The sequence below is a fragment of the Medicago sativa genome, chromosome 8 (assembly GCF_051527215.1).
Source record: "Medicago sativa cultivar Bolivia chromosome 8, Bolivia_mono, whole genome shotgun sequence".
Lineage (NCBI taxonomy): Eukaryota > Viridiplantae > Streptophyta > Magnoliopsida > Fabales > Fabaceae > Medicago > Medicago sativa.
Window position 1 is genome coordinate 27408157 of NC_140756.1, and position 16246 is coordinate 27424402.

General features: G+C 33.4%; 1 protein-coding gene across 8 annotated transcripts in view; it reads left to right on the forward strand.

The window, feature by feature from the left end:
• The window catches only part of LOC146898043 (MADS-box protein SOC1-like), a 51158-nt gene that overhangs the window by 27387 nt on the left and 7525 nt on the right, over window positions 1–16246 (forward strand). The window contains exons 1-3 of one of the 8 annotated variants that reach the window (XM_085734363.1): window positions 9694–10162; window positions 10347–10375; window positions 10610–10809. In XM_085734363.1, coding sequence (XP_085590489.1) covers window positions 10628–10809 — 182 coding nt within the window. In that variant the 5' untranslated portion in view covers window positions 9694–10162; window positions 10347–10375; window positions 10610–10627. The other 7 variants (XM_085734368.1, XM_085734360.1, XM_085734367.1 and 4 more) reach the window with 7 other exon arrangements.

Sequence of the window (16246 nt, forward strand, 5' to 3'; positions counted from 1 at the left end):
TTGGATTTCCAAACTGTTGTATTTGGATTTCCAAATTCCATTTTGAAAAAGAATATCTACCGGAGTTGTTACTAGGTTGAGTCAAGATCAGGTCACTCTCTTTAAGACGTTTCGTGGCATTGACCAAAGTTGTGCAAGACAGACTATCAACCACACCGCCACCTGGATAAAACAAGCCCAGCTACAACTGTGCAGTTAACTAATGCACTGTAGAAAACCGTTCGAGATTTGCACCCTCAAATATGGTACTAAGACCACCCTTTAATACTGAAACCACTTTAATATGGTACTGTTACCACTCTATTATGGTGCTGAGACCACTCAAATATGGTGTTACCACTATTCTAATTATTAACTTCTCCAACTATGATACTATGATCACTCAAATATGGTTTTACATCATTCTAACGTCTAACTTCTTCAAGAATTGAAGAAGAATATATTTTAAGATCATTCATAATTTTTCGAAGGGACATTATACCAAAAAGGGAATATGATCTTAAAGTATTATTTATTCCGAAGGACATAAAAATATCGAAGGGACTATGCACTTAAGACCATTCTTAATTCTGAAGGGACATTATACCGAAAAGGGACTATGGTCTTAAGAACACTCTTAATTTCGTTGGGAAAGAAAAAGGAGATGAGGAAAAGAATAGCCTCGTCAACACAAGCTGGAGGGAGAAGAGAGAAAGAGTTCTCGACAACTCAATAGAAACTCTTTGGTGTGATTTTTGAACTAGGTGAGCTCTCCTTTATAGGGAGAGTTTGTAACTAATTTGGAGAAGCTTAAGAATTAATTAAACTTAAAAATTAAGCAACTTACAAGTCAGCTCAAGTAACAAACTAATCAGATAAGTTCAAAAAGAAACAAACCCACAAAATTAGATGAAACAAACTAATGAAGAGGAAAGATAGGAAATTCAGTTGGATTCTCAATCTTATCACAACGAATATAAGCTAAAATCATGGGAAGTGATATTCATGAATAAAAATAATAATTACTATTATTTTCATCATTATCAGGTATTTAAAATTAAACACCACTATTTAAACATTACTAATGTGTGTGTTCTATTTTATGTGGGACCCCCACACTCTATTTTTTCAATTCACACAACACTATATCAAAGTTTAATTACTTAGTGTTTAATCTTCCAACCTTTCAATTTCCTTCCTACTTCACACCAATTTTGCAACATTATTGGATTGTCTCCTTGTTGTACATAGTATATATATGACTTGTATTTTGAAAATCCATCGTTGAAAAATGATTTATAAAACTCATTGGTTATTTTTTTAATAAAAAAAACCCTTGTTAAAAACCATGATGTTGCATTGTAGTTATCAGAGCATGACTATATATTATCTTGAAGGGCAATGAGCTGGTTGTCCTAAGTTGATTAAGAGTTGGGTTTAGAGGACATAAATGATTGGAGTCCATATGTGCTATGTGGTTTATTTTATTTTTTTGGTTAAACAACTTATGCTAAGAAATCTGATTGTTTCTTTATTGAAATAACTAGTTTAGAGACCCGACGTTGCCCGGATTAGATATTAAATAAGTTTTATAAGTCAGTTTGCGTGTACCAATACACGTGTCAGTATATTAGATTGAATTTATTTAAATTTACAATTATAATAATATCGTAAAAATAAATATAAATGATGAGATGAATGTCCAATGCAAGAATAAAAAGTGTAACAAAATTAATAATGAATTAGTCCAAGTTGTAAGAGTTTTGGGTCCCTTTATTAAACATGTGGTCATGGGTTTGTTTCATGGCCCATGCGTATGAGAGAGAAAAATCGATTGAAAGGAAATAAAGTGGTTGAAATATATATATATCAAAGTATATGTATGAGAAATAATAAATTGGTGTTTGGCAAATGTGAATAAGAAAAAATGTTAGATGAAAAGAAGGTTTGGGGTTTCTGCTTGTGCTCAAAATATGTAAATATGTGATTAACAAAAATTTATTTATTGATAGTTAACATTTGCATTAGAATATGCTGTTAAAAGATAACATAATAACTAATCGAACCTTTAGTAATAACTAATTGAAGCTTCTTTTCCTAAAAACAAATAAACAAATTGGAGTCTTTTAATCATAAAATAAGATCGTAAATGTAAACTTTGTTGAAAGTATAATGACTAGTTTGTTGAGATATTTCTGCTACTTAAAATATTAGAAATTATTAAAAATTTAAACAAAATATTGAGTGGATAAGATCAAAATGTTGTTGAGATATTTATGTTAAATAAAATATTGGTTTTCAAAAATAGAAAAAATAATAAAAATATTGAGAATGAATGTGGAAGTGACACGTGGCATAAAAAACCTTACTTTATATATATACTATTGATTGATTGATGTGTAGTTTATTGAGATATTTCTGCAACATAAAATATTAGAAATTCAATAAAAATTTAAAAAAAAAATAATGAGTGCATAAGATCAAAAATTTGTTGAGATATTTTTGTTAAATAAAATATTGGTATAGAAGAAATAATAAAAATATTGAGAATCAATGTGGAAGTGACACGTGGCATAAAAAACCTTACTTTATATATATACTATTGACTATTGATGTGATGTAGCACCTAAGTAAAAAAAAAAAAAAAAAACAAGTATCTTGAACCTATAATATTAGTTGATTGTGGTCGAAAAGTGCCTCTGATTTTATTGAGATGAAATAGTCTTGAAATGGCAAGTATGAAGTGAATAAGAATTGAGAAGAGTTCAGAGTAATGCCAAAGTTTCGAAGGTGAAAAAAACACATGAATTGAGAAGAGTTCCAACTTGAGGTCTTTATTATAAAAGGTTTTATTACTACTTAATAAAATATGAATGTTCTTTATCAAAATATTTAGCTTCATTTGAGAGGTAAGAGGGACAAGATGACGTTAAACCATAAAGAACAAGGCATAAAAAAAGATATAGTATAAAACATTAAGAGTATGAGAGAGATAATGACATTATATGTTTTATACTTGTTCACAATTTACATGATGGCTAGTTGAGCCCACCATATCCAAAGTGACGTTGTCGTCTCCACAAGATCGACTTCCTTCATTATAACCAGCGATACTAGTACTCAGAATATCTACCACAAGATTTCATGAAGCACTAATATTTTCTAAGTCCATTACTCCCATCACTTACCCGGTTATCCAACCATGATGGAACGCCGCCTTTTTGTTGGCAAGTTGATGGCGGAGCTTGGCACCAAGATTCATAAGATCTTGAGTCCCAAAAGCAGCAATCTTTTTGGTGATAACCATAAGGAGATCGTTTGGAAGCATTTCCATTTTAGGGGATGAGAAAGATAAAACTTTGTGAGACGCTAATGGGGGAACGCTTTGGAAGGAAAGACCCATAGGCTTTATAGCGGGAAGTTAACTATAGAGCAGTTTCTCCAAACAAAGGGGAGTTAAGGGAGGTTTCCTTTAAAGAGGTGTTTAAAGCCCATGTTTCCCTGAAAAAATGGTACCTCACTATCACCACAAAAGAAGTTTTGGATAACGGTTCATCAAGGCATTAACACACGTCCGTAAAAGGTGGCCCATTAAGATATGAAATGGTGTTAACCATCAGACGAAAAGCACTGCCATAATGTTTTGAGTTTCTCAAAAATGCCAAGTTCTCCTTTTGAAGATATTTCGTCGAAAATGGCATTTTTGGGGGGCATCTTGTTAGCCTGTAATTTCGATAGATTCATTTAATGTGGTCAACATTTAGTTGACTTTTAACTTTGCAGGAATCGAAGACTTTTTCATTCTAATATGAGGATTTCGACAAGATATCAAACTTAACACGCATGATCAAGAGTTCGATAGAACAAGGCTAAAAGTGGGGTTGCGTCGAGGTCAAGCAGACAAGGCGGGAAATGCACGATTTCAAGTTCAAAGGCGGTTTCCTTAGTGGGAACGTGGGGGCAAGCGGTTGTCCAAGATGGAGAAAGTGCTGATCTTGGGATTAGGCTTTTGCCAATTATTTTCTTTATGTATAAATAAGAGTTTCCTAGTCGAAAAATGGATCGCAAATCATTTATAGAAATTCTACAACACTCAAACTACCGGCGTCTAGGGAAACGAGTTATACAGAATGTATGTAATCTGATTTGTAGACCACTTTACTTTTAATGTAATGCATTTTACATTCCTTTAAGCTTATGTGTTTTAACTTTTACCCTTTCCTTTAATTTTATCTTGCTTTTACTCGCAATCTCAAACCTGTCGAGAGACAGTGCATCTGTCATGCTCTCTAAGTAACCTGAGTGCATTTCGTGGCCTTTTTTCAAACCGTTTTCGATCAAAATCTTTGCACAACATGTCCTGAGATTTCTAGTTCAGTCTCGCTTGTAATTATCAAAACTAGCCCGTAGTTTACCGAAAACAGCGGTAAACAAGATGGTGATGTGTTACATGACACATCATTACATTTATAAGAATTACTCGACCGGAGAACATTTTAACTAACTTTAGGTAATTTATGAGAATAATTTGACATTTTATATACTTGAAGTGTCAGACACTTGCAATATAAACATCCAAAATAAAGGTTTGTACTTTAAATCCTATATATATAATCACATTTGAATTGTAGTGAGCCAATGTAGCTATAGCAGTATATACAATTTTAAATACTAACAATCAAATGCATAGTATAGTAGATTCTAGGGTTAAATATATTTTTGGTCCTTACATTTTGCGCAATTTTGAAAATAGTCCCTCCATTTTAAAAAATGTTTTTAAAATCCCCACATTATTACTTCGTTACTGCAATTGGTCCCTGCCGTCAATTTTGTATCCAGTCACCAAACGGAATGGTGATGTGGCAATTTTCATTTTTATTTTACTTTTTTAAATGGATTGGGAATGGGTAAAATAGGACCCGACCCATGCCTTTAACCCGTTACAAAGAACCCATTTTCAAGGACTTCACGTCTTCACCCTTCATCACTCTCTCTTCAGCTTGTTGTTTTCCGTCGTGCGTCACCATCCTCCAACACCCACCACTGCTCGCCACCAACTCTCCTTAGAGCATCTTAGATTCGTTTCATTACCCGTATCACAACCCATCTCCCTTCAATGACCCTTTTGTCCGTGCGTCGCCGTTGTTCTGTAACTGCCACCATCCCTTTCGCCGCAAACTTTGTTCAGAGCACTTTCGATTTTGGTTCCTCTATTCTCGTTTGATTGGTTCGCATATTGGATTTTCCGGTAAATATGGAAGAAGATTTGATTTTTATTTTGATTTTGATTTTAATATCTTGATTTCTTGCAAATTGAATTGAAATTGAAAGTTGAAGGAGGAAAAGTGAGAGGCAACATGCATTGTGATTTTTATGGGTTTATGAAACAACAACTGTAACAGCCCGATTTTCGTTAGATTTATTTTATTATTTATTTGTGTTTGTTATATGTGCTCTTATGTGATTAATTGCCTCTGTGTGTATTTTTGGTTGGGGTTCGTAGAATTCGGTGTTAGAAGGGTATTTTAGTCATTTTGGACTTAGGGGTATTTTGGTCATTTTGAGGGCAGGGGTAATTTTGTAATTTTTGCCGAAGGTTATTTTTAGTGCTTAGTGAGGGTTTTATTTTACTAAGTGTTGGAGAGTGTAGTAATTATTTTATTTACCGTTAAGTGACCGTTAGTGTTATATTTTACCGGTAAGTGAGTAGTAACATTTTTGAGGTTGAATTAGAAATGGGTTAGGCCCATTAAGGTTTGTGAGATAAGCCCATTAAGTGAGCCTTTATAAACTTGTGTTAGTGAAGAGATAGGGTTACAAACATTTTCATTTCATTTCATTTCACAATTAGAGAGAGAGTTAGAGAGAAAAGCTCAAGAGGAGAAAAAGGGTTTTGAAGAGAAGGGACTAGAGAGAGCTAGAAGAGGCTAGAGAATCAAGGGTTGGAGCTAAAGTGAGGCACTAGCTATTGATTGTGGAGAATTAAGGTAAGAGGGTTAGGCTTCACTCATAATTTCATAACTTTTCTCTTTTACCCATTTTCATGAAATTGATGAATTGGTTTTAATTGATGTAAATTCGTGCATAATTGTTGTTGTTATGTTTGAGAACATGATTTGTATGATAATTGTGTTGTTGTTGTTGAATTTGTATGTCAAAATGGATATATATGAATATGATATGATTTTGTGTGAAATTGATGAAGAATGAAGTTGTGGTTGTTAAATTGTGGATGATTTCATGATTAGATGTTGTTGTTGTTGTTTTTAGATGTGTTGTTGATGAATTGATGCATTGGGTATCATGAATTGGAGAATTATGATGAGATTTGTTGTTGTGGTTCAAATTTGTGAAGTTGTGTTAAGTTGTTCATGTGAAGGACCAAAATGAAATTTTGATATATGAAGTTGTTGGCTGAGTTTTTGATGTTGATGGATGAATTGAACTTGGTAGAATTTCTGTTTTCATGTTGCGATTTTGTTAGTCGAGTCGTTTGGGAGAAAACGGGATTTTCGTGTGAAAATTCGAGTGTTAACCGTTTTGAAAAATGAGTATGATGTGAGGTTTTGGAAAATGATTTTGGGATGCTTGAAACTGGAATTTTTATGTACATTATGATAGAGCTAAGTGTTAGGAGAATGTAGGCGAAAACGGCATCGAAAACGGATTAACGGTTTGATTTTTATGCTCGAAAACGTGAAGGTTAAAAATCTGATGCTGTCTGTCAAACTAAGAACGTGCCACGATGCGGGACCAACGTGCCACGATGCTGCCCAGAAATTTTAGTGTTTTTGACTCTGGAAAAATCGTGCCACGATGGGAGACCCACGTGCCACGATCCTGTTTGACAAGGAACCCTAAAAATGCATTTTTCTTCAATCCAATTGCTTCCAAACTTGTTCCAAAGTGTAGGGGCTTTATCCTAACCATCTAGGGGTGTTTTATGAAGGAAATAACTTTGTTTAAAGGGGTCTATTGAGTTCTTATGTTGCTTGGCATTGAAATGAATTAATTAAGAGACGAACTTTGTGATTTTTATGAATTCATCGTATTTGGCCGATGAAATGCTTATGTAATCTCTACTGCACATATGTGTGACTTGTGAGGATACATGGCATAGGCAATTGAACTCGTTTACTTGGTTTCGGCTTAGGTGCTCAACTATTTTTAATGTTGTGAGTTTTGGAGACGAACTTGGTATAAAATGATTTTTGAGAGCCAATTGCTTATGAACCCTTTATGATTAGATTGATATGATTATGAGATGATGTATGAATGGTTGTTGAGTGATGAATATGATGTTTGTGATCATATGTTGTATTTGTTCCTTTATTTGGATTGTAAGGAATTATGTGGAAGTGTGGCAACTATATGTTGATTTATGTGGAAATGATTGATGATGTATATATGTGACAGTTATATGTTGACTGAATAGTGAATATTGTTGGTGATTGTATATATGTCAAGTGGTGGTGAATTGTTGTCGATGCATATATACTAATTGAATGGTGATGAAAATTTTTATGATATGTTGTTGTTGAACATGTCAAATGTTTAGTGTTGGTGATGAGTTTATACATGCTAATTTGGATGTGATTGGAGAGGAATGCATATATAGCCGTTGATTACGAGGAATTGTATGAAGTTGTTAAACTATATGATATAGTTGAATGTTGATGATAGCCGTTGATTTATAGCCGTTGATTATAGCCGTTGAATTGTTGTGAACATATGCATGGTGAAATGAGTCATATGTTCATGCATTATATGTCGTGTCAGATGTTATATCCATATTGCCGTTGACCGGATACTTGTATCCATATTGCCGTTGATTATAGCCGTTGATAATGATGTTTTTGTTGCATCATAAGGTGACGACCTTGGAGGAGTTTGGTACCACATGCATCTAGAGAAGAGTCTAGAACATTGTATGCATTTGAATAATTGATGAGTTGTGTCATAATTGAATATATGACTTGGTGAATTGTGTGTTGGTGAAATTTGGTGAATGTTGTGATTATGTGGATTGGTGTATATGTACATTGGTGGATTTTGTGGATGGTTGTGAATAATTGATTATGCTCTAATTGTATGTCTTATTTGTTTGTACTTATACACTTGGTGAACCTATTTGATGATAATTGATTGGATGATAATGATGAGGTGAGAATTGTATATGTATATACATAAGATGTGGTGATTTCTTTGATGATGATGATTGATTGCTTGTAACTTGAAATGATGAATTGTACTTGTTGAATTAAGCATGCTGAATTGAGTAATGAGGTAAGTGATGTGATCATTGATTGATGTTGATAAATGATGAGCTTTTGTTGATGACTTGATTAGAGGTTGAATATGCATGCTATGTTATGATAATAATGTGATAGCTTGAAATGTAAGTGATGGGGGATGATAATAATCATGTGATGCTAGTGTTCTAGGAGGAAGAGTTATGTATATGTGATACGTGTATGATACACTTGTGGAGATGAACTTGGAATGATAATATGCATGTGTTGTGATTACTTATGAATATATGTATGGATTGTTATTCTTGAATATATTCTTTCATTTCCAATGTTCATGATAAATGTTTTTCGTGGATTATGATGATGTAATGCTAACCCTCAGTGGTCTGTGGTGGACCGCCTACCTTTCTGTATGGACGGGTAGACGGCGTGCAGGATGCTTAGTTGTTTGCTTGTTGATGCCGAGGAGTGGAGTTCCTCTTTTTCATGCAAGTGTCTAGATTAGGGCTCTGATCTAGGATAGTTCTTGCAAGTTGGTTTTTATTTTTGGACCATGTATTTTGGAGTTGAGATGTTATTTGTTAATTGAGATTTAGAGAATACAAGTGTATTTTGTTGAGATGTGGGGATGTTTTGTGAGTTATATGTCTGTTCCGCTGCTATGTTGTGTAACATGATCTTTATGCATGTATGTATTGTGGTTTATTCGGAGACGTAGCATCTATTTCTAGAATATTTCTGATGTATTCGCGCGTTTTACCGCTTATTAGAAATAGGGTGTTACAACAACAACAAAGGAAAAAAATCGTGGCTGAACTTGATGGAAAGGAAGGGGGTAAAGGGGAATTAGGGTTTTCTCTCTCTTCATTTTCATGGTTTTTTTTTTTTTTTTGTAGATTTTGAAGGTGGAAGCAATGGAGTTGCATGAGAGAAGATAAAGACAGAGGGAGTGATGTTGTGGTGGTAGCTGATGTTGAAGGAAGGCAAAGGAAGTGTGAAGGAAGGAGAAGGAACATGAAGACTACATGTTTTTTGATAATTTTTTTATTGTTTTATTTAATAAATAAAAAATATTAAAATTTTAATTTAAATAATATTTGACATGTGGCATCCCATGTCATTAATTAGGCCACGTAGCATCCTAGTGTTGTCTATGTGGCAACTTCTGTTTGTCCAGACAACAAAATTTGACGTCAAGGACTAATTGCAGTAACGGAGCAAAAATGTAGGGATTTTAAAAACATTTTTTGAAATGTAGGGATTATTCTTTAAAGTTGCGCAAAATGTAGGGACCAATAACATATTTAACCAGATTCTATATTTGGTAAAAGTACAAATTATAATTCACCATCAAGCAATTGAAAGTCGAAACCAGGCATTGGGAGATGAGATGCATGATATACATATATATTTTACTAAAAATTTGATTAAATTAATTAGTAACACTACTACCAAATATCTGTCCTTTCTTCCCACAAAATATATTTTCCTTTTCCTTTCATTTTCAAATTGCTATTGACTTTAATCTAGAAATTTCTCTTTTTGGGCAAGTAGAGCCTGATTTTACCAAAACAAGCAGTTATGAGGTTTCAATTTTCTAATACGAAACAATCATTTATTTCTTATTCCTTCAAAAAAAATCATTTATTTCTTAATATGGTGAGGTAGGTTTGTGTCATTGCTCTCTCTCTTTGCTAAAAAAGAGAGTCAAATCCAAATTCAATCCTTTTCCTTGAACTTACCTCAATTATGGATCACTACTTTTGGGTGTGCTTAGTTTCTACTTTCTTTTGATTCCTTAACTCTTATTCATTTTCTACCCTTCCCTTCCTTATTTTCCTATTCTAGGCACAACCCTTTATACATATATTTTCTTTGATTTTGCCAATTTGGTGCATATCTGTTTCCTTTTGAAATTGCTTTTCTTGCTGGTAAGTTCAACCTATATCAATTAATCAGAAAAGCTCTTAAATCTTTATAGGTGTTTAGACCCTTTTTTCTAGGAAGCTATTTTACACCATTTAATTTAGTCATCAAATACTTTTTAAGAATTTTTTCACTAACTTCCCATTTCTTTGTTTCTTTCATCCTTCATATTTCAAACACCCTTCTAAGAATTTTTGTTCCTTTGGTTTTATTGGGTGGTAAGTAATTCTAATTCTAATCTCTTGCAATATTTTTTTCCATAACTTTCTAGATCTTAAAGGCTAATATTTTCATCCCTTTTCCTTACAAGGTTTAAATTGTGTTTTTCCTTCTTGGTGAGGACTTTTTTTTGTTATGAATTGAAATAGGATTCAATATTTTTTTTTTTTTAAATTTCATGCTATAAGTGTTTGTATACCTAATTTATGTTGTTCTTGTTTTTATGATTTCAGCAAAGAAAAGAAAAAAAAATGGTGAGAGGAAAGACACAAATGAAGCGTATAGAGAACGCAACAAGTAGGCAAGTAACATTCTCAAAGAGAAGAAGTGGTTTGTTGAAGAAAGCCTTTGAATTATCAGTGTTGTGTGACGCTGAGGTTGCTCTTATTGTTTTCTCACCAAGAGGGACGCTTTATGAATTTGCTAGCTCTAGGTATGTACTTGTTTCTGATTAATTAATTTATTTATTTGTTCAAAAATTGTGTGATTATATTGCATCTGGTATAATTTATTTATCAAGGGTTTCTTTAGAGTTTGTTTACTCTATGTGAAATTTTTTTCAATTTATTTTTATTTTTTAAAATTTATGTTTGTTTTGTTTTTCAGAAGTGAGAGAAAGAAAATAGGAATTCTATTTTCTATTTTCTGAAACAATGAAAATGCTAAAGAACTGAACTAGTCATTATTTTCTAAAATACATACCTTACTAACATATCTTTACACTATCAAAGCGACTCACTTTAGATGTTATCAAGTGAAACTGACATAAATGTTAAGAAAGTAAAAATAAATAATAAAAATAAATAACGTTTTCACAAAGTAAAGTTAGCCTTGATTTTTAATAGATCTAATAAATTTCTTGCAAACTTGTATGTTTTCAGTTTATGTTTAGTACTCCTTCTATTAAATATGTTATCTCCTTTTAATATTATAAACAAGGCTTAAATAGGTCTATCGTCCCTGCAAATATAGGCCATTTGAATTTTCGTCCCTGAAGTTACTAATCCTCCCAATCTGCCACCGCAAATATTAATCATTTGACTTTTGGTCCTAACTAGGTTTTTTTTTTTTTTTTGCTGAGGTGGGCTGTCATTAGCGACGTGGTGCCCATGTGGCAAGTGATGATTGGGCGAGGTGGTTGGCTTAAATAGGTCTTTCGTCCCTGCAAATATAGGTCATTTGAATTTTCGTCCCTGAAGTTACTAATCAGATGTAATTAGGACCATTTTTCAAATGATTAATATTTGCAGTGGCAGATTGGAAGGATTAGTAACTTCAGGGACGAAAATTCAAATAGCCTATATTTGCAGGGACGAAATACCTATTTAAGCCTATAAACAAAAACAAAAGATACGATTACAAAGATTACAACGGTCTAATTTTTGACATGACAAGTGTTATGAACATTATATTTTTAAACTCTAAAGTTAATGTGGATCTCTTACCATTTTATGTGAGATTTATTTCCAACATGTAAGACATACATATTAATTACACTCAACAAGAAAGATGGGGTTAAATTCGATTTAAAAATAGAACGTATTTCTAACACTCCTCTTCCGTGACTAGTGTTTACGTTAGTTTCCAGGGTTCTAACTCCAGATTTCTTAAATCTTATCCATAAACTCAACAAAACCATTAAAAAAAGTACATAAAGCTACTATTTTTAACACAATCCAAGACCAAAATCAAAATTTAACAACATCAAACACATAAATAAAATCAAAACAACCATCAAATAGAGATAATTTTAACTCCATGAAATTAAATAGTATCCTAGTACCTCCACACCATAACATTAAGTTACATTAAGTTAAACTAGCACAGGAAGAAGCAGCACATCACATGTAGTTACGGTATCATATGTAAGAAGTACTGACATACAGTATATTAAGATGAAGTGAGAGATCATACACAGTTAATTTAGAGAGGTACTATCCTTATATATCTATGAAATATTAATTTAGTTATTTATTATTATCTGCACTACATAAGGAAGAGTTGATTCCTCCTACAATATCTGTGAATATTTATACTTTGGGTTTATTTTTTCTTAGTAAGGATATTTTTATATTTTGGGTTTAGTTTTTATTTTTTTAAGGATATTTTTGTTTTAGTTCGTACTCTAGCATTTTTTTCTTTTCCTATAACATATATATGATGCAGGGTTTAAAAAAAATGGAAAGATCTCTGCTGATTTTGTGGTGTTCCACATTAAATAATTAATAGTGTGATCACAATTTTTTTAGCATGGCATGATCAAGGTCACAAACCATAATCTCCGAAGGCTATCTTTTACATAAAATAAGAGTATGAACTTGCATCAAAGTGGCAATAGACGTCCCAATCATTGTTGTCAAGATCGCGATCTAGATCCCAAGATCGTACGATCTTACGAGTCATGATGCCTCCACCAATTTGGAGCGGGTCCAAGATCGGAGAAGACAATGGAGCAGGTGGCGCACCGCGGAAGAGCGCCGGATTGCGGAATTTGCGCTTTTTTTTCACGTCAGGGAATGTGGTTTGTCTGGTTACAGTCTGATAATCCGACCCGGTTTCGACCCGCAACTTTTGACCACGGAACTAGTCCGTTCTGCCGGAAATTGACCCATTTTCCACTCTAAAGGCCAGATTCAATCATTAATTTCAGTTTTGGGACTTGTTGGTGTTTAATTGAATCATTAGGTTAGGAAATTCGGAATTTTTCTCATCTTCTTCATTTTTTTCATCTTTCATTCATCTATAAATTCCTATCACATCCTCCCCCTTTCTCATATCATATCTCATGTTCATACATAGCAATTCCAAAAAGAAAGAAATAACAGTCCAACAATTTCTCATATTTCTCATGTTTTTTCCCAACCAAAATGTGTCTTCATCTATCCTCTTGCTTGTGCTTCCTCGTCTGCAACCCCCATGCTTTAAGATGATGCTTTATTTTTCTATGAACATTTTTAGAAGATGCTTAAGACAATGAGAATTATGTTTAATGGAATTTTTTTTTTTAATGAAAGGTTATTTTTCTTAGTTTTTAGTATAATATTGTCTATTACGTGGGATCTTACAATCTTTGTTACGATCCTACGATCTACGCTTTTTCTATACCCTAACGATCTTTAGTGGGATCTCGATTTTGACAATTTCCTGAGGTAGTTAGGCACAAAATATTAATTCGAGATGGGAGAAGGCATTGCGAGGGCTGAAGAGTTAAATGTGAAAGCTTGTAGGACTACATAGTATAGTTGGATACAAGAAGAATGATCAAACTTAGATGCTTGTGGGACTATCAAATGTGGTTTGATGCAAGTGGAGGTCGATGTCTAGATCAAGGTTCAAATGGGGCTTGAACTTGATCCGTTTTGTCTTGAAGAGTAGTTTAAGGATGGAGAGCAAGGTTCAAGTGGAGTTTAGAATTGATCGATTTAAGCTAGTTACAAATATACCCTTTGAAAGAAAAGTACAAACGCATACATGTATAATCAAATCCAAATATATATCTTTCGGAGAACAAAAAAATGACGTCAACAATCTCTTCCACCTCCAGGTTATTTGAATAAAAAATAACCACATTAGGCGCCTCCCAATTTTTTAAATAAGAATTAAAACAAATAAGAGGGTTCTAAAATCATTCGTAATACGTGCAAGACCCCCCTTTTTCTTAGCTAGAAACCACCTCCAAGAGGTTGATTTAATGACGTCAACTATCTCTTCCACCTCCGGGTTATTTGTATAAAAAAATAACCACATTAAGTGTCTCCCAAATTTTTAAATTGTAGCATGCCAAATAAGAGTTAACCTTTTTTGTTGTTTTTGTTGAAAAATAATAAAAAATAGAGATCACATTTCTGGATAGAATCACTCTCGTTCTGATGCACTTGAAAATCGAATACCAAACCCTCCCAACAAAAACAATATCTACAAAAACTAATGGTCCTCTACCTCAAGTTGGTCCGAACAAAACACACAATTCAATCAAACTTGCTCCATCCGTTAACACTCCCCTTCTAGTTATGTTTCTGAGAATAGAAAGTCTTCCGAGAATTAATAGACAAAGGGAATAAAACTTCAAACATAGCTTACATAAATGAACATAACCCAACAATCCAACACACCAAATCAAATCCTGAAAGAAAAATTTCAATGTCAAAAAGTTTTAGGGTTGTCTGGAGGAGCAAAAGCAACAAAAGACTAAACGATCAAGACAATTAAGAGATTGGATCATAACTCCACTAAAAGGACATTGAGTATATGAATCATCATATCTTTTATATATCATTCGTTTAATGCATTCATGCTTGATGATGGAGTAACTACTCACACTTGTACTCAATGATCTGTCTCAAGTGAGTCTCCCACATCACTTTACTTTGATCCATTACATATGGGTCCAGTCTTTCTCCTTCATCAAGTCAAACCAAACTCTAATAGTTCTTGTTGGAAAATACGGAGGAGCAGGAGTAATAAGAGACAAATGATCAGGAACACCAAGAGGACTTAAAATCACATCTCCGTCCAAAACCTTAGGACATTGAATTTAAGATTCAGCTCTCTTATATAACATTAATTCATTTAACTCATTCATAATTAACATAAAATTGACAACTCACATTTGAACTCCAAAAAGAGGAGCAAAATCATCATACGGGGCATTAAAACACACTTGAATATCAGTCACACATGTAAGAAAATTTTCTAATAAGAGCTTCCCACGAAAAAGATTTGACCTAAAAGCTAAACTCTTGGACAACACGTTAATAACCATTTCCTTCAAGTCCAGTTTTAAATAATTTTTTTTCTTTTTTAAAACAAAACTATAAATCCTCATAATGATTAAGACAAAAATTGCATAAATTATTTAGTTCAACCAAAATATTTTCTTTCTACACCATAAGCTTCCTCCTCCAAACAATCAAGAAAACCTAAAAGTTATCCAACTTTTTTCTTGCTTCTGAAATCAAAACAGTCTTTATTTTCACAAATATTTATATGCAGTCGAGGAAAGAAATCTTTCAATGAAGAGTAGCCAATTTTAACACCCTTCCAAAATGACACTAAGGGCTCATTTCCTTTATTTAATAAGCCTCCAAGCCTTTACACCTCCCAATAGATAAGGCACATTTCTTTCCACAAAAAAAAAAAAATTAAATTAAATTTCTCAATTAAAACAAACCTGGACTGTTACAAATATCATCACCTTATTTTTCTTCGAGAAATTTACACCAAAGACTCCTAATTTTTTTTTTTTTTTTGAGGGTAAATATCTTATAGCTTTTCATTATTTATCAATGTCAAAATACAAAGAGGTATATCATTAAAGACATGGGGACTAGCTAAGAATAAGGCCTCTCTAGCAAGAGTATGAGCGACCTCGTTCGCTTGTCTCCGACTAAACTCCACCTTAGAGTTTTCAAAATATAAATTGCAACATCTTTTACATTCTTCTAGTATTGCACCAAACTCTGAAACATCGTTGCTGCCCTTATGAAAATAGTCTACAACCTTCTTAGCATCCAGTTCAAAATCCACGTTTGTAAGTTGCAATTCTTGCATCCATTGGATAGCATGAAATAAGCCCAACGCTTCCCCAACCTCCGGTGTACACATAGGCCTAAGCCACAACGTCTTTGCTTTCATGAAATTTCCAGCCGCATCCCTAATGCATAGACCAATACCAACACGGTTTAAAGTTTCCGAGAATGACGCGTCAACATTGCACTTAAGCCTTCCTTGCTGCGGTTTTGTCCACTGCACTTGTACTAGCCCCCTATTTCCACTTGCTGTTTGCGCTGCAGCTGCTGTTACCAGCCCCACTGAGCCTCCTGCTACACCACTGATCTGCTTCCTCTCATTTGCTGTCCTCCACTGTTGTA